Here is a 3,903-nt window from a genome sequence, read left to right on the forward strand (position 1 = left end):
ATAGGATATTAACAACCTTTTAGTTGATAGTTACCTTTGAATGAAAATGCAATAAAAATGGTCTACTAAAATAGAAAAATGTATATATTTGATTGGTATTATAAATAAATTATTCGTTTAAAGATTTAAATATTTCTATTTAATTCTGTATATGGTCCAACGGCGATGATTGATATTTCACCTTTTTACGTTTATGTTCATATAGCCTCTAACCACCCCAAAGAATTAGAAATACAACAATAAGAAGCAATCTTTCTCATCATGAAAGCTCTTTTAATCCTCATAACGCCAAATCCAAACGTCAACATTCACAACCACCACTACCGCCACCACCACAGCCGCCATCACCACCATCCCACCAAACATCCTTCCTATCAAAGCAACACCACCAACAACATCGCTTACTTCATATCAACTTAAACATATCTGTGTCTTCACAAATCTTCACTCCCAACTGCTTTTGCTTCTTCCCGGGACACTCTATACCGGTCATGTGGATGGCAGCTCACATCTCCACCACCACCAATGCCCCACCGGGCAACACCACCGGCGTTACTGTAAGTGTATTGTAATTCATCATAATAAGATTTGAACATTTCGAGATTGCTTTTATACCATGAGTCGTTGTTTTCAGAAGAACCAGAATCAGCTTAGTGGACATCAGAAGAAGGAAGAATTAGAAAGAGAGGTAATTCAACTTTTCCATTTTTGTTATAAGATAACATTAATTAATTTGTTGGCGTATTTATCTTAAACTATGTAATCAATTTAAACAAATGTTACCATTTTCATGAAATATAACATGCATACATCTTTTGCTTTAATCAATTCGAGTACTATATAGCTTAGGTTGTGGGCATGATATTGGTAGTTTACATGTTAAATGTTTAATGGTATTATTTACAAACATGTCAAACGAATCGATCAAGAAACTCTATTTTGTAAATGCTTTCTTTAAGCAAAAAAAAAGTTATGGTTCAATTGCTGATAACATGACTTGCATACCAACACAATCATGAGTCATGGCTCACCATCCCCCATTCTTAATTGGCTTTCATCCATCTCTATATTTGTATGTAACTTGCAGAAGTTAATCTTCATGATTATCCAACGCATTTCGGTTCATATATTTCGATTCATTAAATCAGGTGTCGACGCTTCAGAAGATGTTAGACCACGAAGAAAAAGTCGGGGAGCTTTTGAAACGAACGTATCAACAACAAGATCATTCCTCTCTTCATATCCCGAATTCCCTTCCTCCAAAGGTGCCATTTTTTCCGATTTACAGTTCATTCCAACTCCAGTTCATATAATTCCTGACACCCATTTGTTTTTATATGCGACAGATGAAGGAGTTACTGACAGAACTAGCCATGGTTGAGAATGAGATCACAAGACTAGAAAGCCAAATAACCCATCTTCAAACTGACTTACATAAAGAAAAGGAAGCCACAAGAGAATCTAAAATGAAACAAGGGCAGTTTCGTCAAATTCCCAACGGTTCTCTAGCTCCGGCGACGTCATTGCTGCAACCGAACACTAGAGGATACGGTGACAAGTCGTCATTTGAGACAAAGGCATTGCACTTTATTAGTAAAGCCATAAAGGGTGATTATAGTCTCCGAGATTTCAATTCACATGAAAAGTCAAGAACAAAAATCGTATCGTTTTCTGATCACAAAGAAAATCACGAGAACGATGATGAACTTGGGACCCGGGAACGAACCCCAAGTAGAAGAACTGGGATTCTTAAACCACCGTCGCCTGCAAGAGATACAAGGCATGTAACTCCTAAGGTATGCTATAAATGTAGACATATATATTATAAGATTAGAAATATCGTTTTGATCTATATGTTTCAATTACAATATCTGGTGTTGTATCTATTACTAGAGAGAACGAAATCTCGCGGCGTCTTCAGATACGTCATCACAATCTGAAGAAGAGAACATTCTAAAATGGTCACCAAACAAACTTTCGGAAAACATTATGAAATGTTTGATCTTCATCTTCACGAGACTCTTGAGGACGTCAAGAACAATGGAGCTCGAGAAATCCGGGCCAATTTCTAGATCAGCCAACTTTTCGATGAGTTTCAGGGCTGAACCCTGCTTGAACTCGAAGGCTAGCTTGCTTCTTCAGAAGGAGTCTAGACAGCAAGACCCTTATGGGATCTTTAACCTGGAAGACTCCATTCCTAGAGACATTGGGTGCTACAAGAACTTGGTTAAGTTCACATCAAGTTCTTTGGACCCTAAATGCATTTCAAGTTCAAGTTACATTCCATTGCTACAAAAGTTGAGGTACTTTTCAAGACTTTGAGACCTGATCCCTGCATTGATGAGTTGCATCTTGTATGATCAATGATGTGCTAGTGATACTAATGTTGTACGTGCTTTCAGGGCTTATATGAATGGACTACAAAAGGTGGATTTGCTGTTTTTGTCTTCACAGCAGAAATTAGCATTCTGGATCAACATGTACAATGCTTGTATCATGCATGTAAGCTTTCCCCCTTCACCAATCACCCAAAGATGATGTTATATGTACATTTCCTTAAATGGCCAGTGTTTTGAGTTAACTTATCGTTTCAGGGTTTTCTTCAATATGGAGTTCCTTCTAGTCCAGAGAAACTACTGACCCTCATGAACAAGGTTCGTGATGATTCCCTGATCAGGAAAAGAATTTATTTATTTATTATTATTTATTTGTGTGGTGGTAAAACGACTGAAATGCCCCTGTATTTATATATATATATATATATATATATATATATATATATATATATATATATATATATATATATATATATATATATATATATATATATATAGATTTGTAAGATTAACATTAATAAACCCAAAATTTTCAATGATGATCAGGCAACATTGAAGATTGGAGGCAACACAATAAACGCTCAAGCTATTGAACATGTCATATTAAGAAGGCAAGAAGCATCAATAATCGAAAAGGTGCACATGCTTAATTGGTTAATTAACCCTGGAATGGTTTCTCAATTACTCCTTTATCCAATCAAGTTTACATTTTAATCAATTAGATTTATGGTAAGGCGGAAAGGGATGATAAAGAAGCAGTCTTGCGCAAACTTCATGGACTCGAATCAATGGACCCAAATGTCACATTTGCTTTGTGCTGTGGCACACGCTCTTCTCCTGCGGTAAGTGTCCATTTAAACTTTAAAGTGTTGTCAAGTGGATATATAATTATCATCTTTGGGTATCGTGTCCTAAGTGCTCATATGTTTCGATAAAAGGTGAGAGTCTATACAAGTGATGGGGTAGTGAATGAGTTGGAAAGAGCAAAGCTAGAGTACCTACAAGCTTCAATAGTTGTAACAAGTGCAAAGAAAATTGGACTACCAGAGCTTTTGCTTAGAAACATGCATGATTTTGCACAAGACTTAGAAAGATTGGTGGAATGGTTGTGCCAAGAATTGCCAACTTCTGGTTCATTGAGGAAATCAATGGTGGATTGCTTTAGAGGAGTGAATAATGCAAAGGTTGCATCCATTGTGGAGAAGCTACCTTATGAATTTGAGTTCCAATATTTGTTGCCGATGTAAGCTTTTGCACCTTCCTTTGTATATTTGTGGATACATATATATATGTACATATTGATAAATAAAATCATATTTGTATGTTGGATATTTTTGAAAATTTCCATTGATTTTGAATTTAGTTTCTGTTTTAATAATAAGATCGGGTTGTTCACTATTCACCTAAAACAAAATGTTTAATTGGATAATTTGGATTAAACAATATGGTTTGAATAGTAGGATTTTTATCTTGCAATAGACCTAAACCAAATTATTAACTTGTATTTTGGTTGGATTTGGTTACTAAAATATAAACTAATGGTCCAAACAAGCTGAATAACATTGTT

The 3,903-nt window shown here is 35.5% G+C and overlaps 1 protein-coding gene across 2 annotated transcripts; it reads left to right on the top strand.

The window, feature by feature from the left end:
* The first annotated feature begins 250 nt into the window (after positions 1-250).
* LOC145160723 (electron transporter, putative (Protein of unknown function, DUF547)) lies at positions 251-3,677 on the top strand. Of its 2 annotated transcripts, none has more exons than XM_079080013.1 (10): positions 251-557; positions 635-688; positions 1,149-1,265; positions 1,347-1,796; positions 1,894-2,303; positions 2,403-2,502; positions 2,595-2,654; positions 2,883-2,972; positions 3,059-3,178; positions 3,275-3,677. In XM_079080013.1, exons 1-10 carry the CDS (start codon positions 492-494, stop codon positions 3,581-3,583), a joined length of 1,776 nt encoding a protein of 591 aa, XP_078936139.1. In that variant the 5' UTR covers positions 251-491; the 3' UTR covers positions 3,584-3,677. The 2 variants fall into 2 exon arrangements, with proteins under 2 accessions (XP_078936139.1, XP_078936140.1); XM_079080014.1 differs by having other exon boundaries at positions 3,071-3,178.
* The last annotated feature ends 226 nt before the right edge of the window (positions 3,678-3,903 follow it).

Source organism: Lactuca virosa, chromosome 2 (assembly GCF_052849685.1).
Source record: "Lactuca virosa cultivar CGN04683 chromosome 2, Lactuca_virosa_CGN04683_v6, whole genome shotgun sequence".
In the NCBI taxonomy this organism is placed as follows: Eukaryota; Viridiplantae; Streptophyta; class Magnoliopsida; order Asterales; family Asteraceae; genus Lactuca; species Lactuca virosa.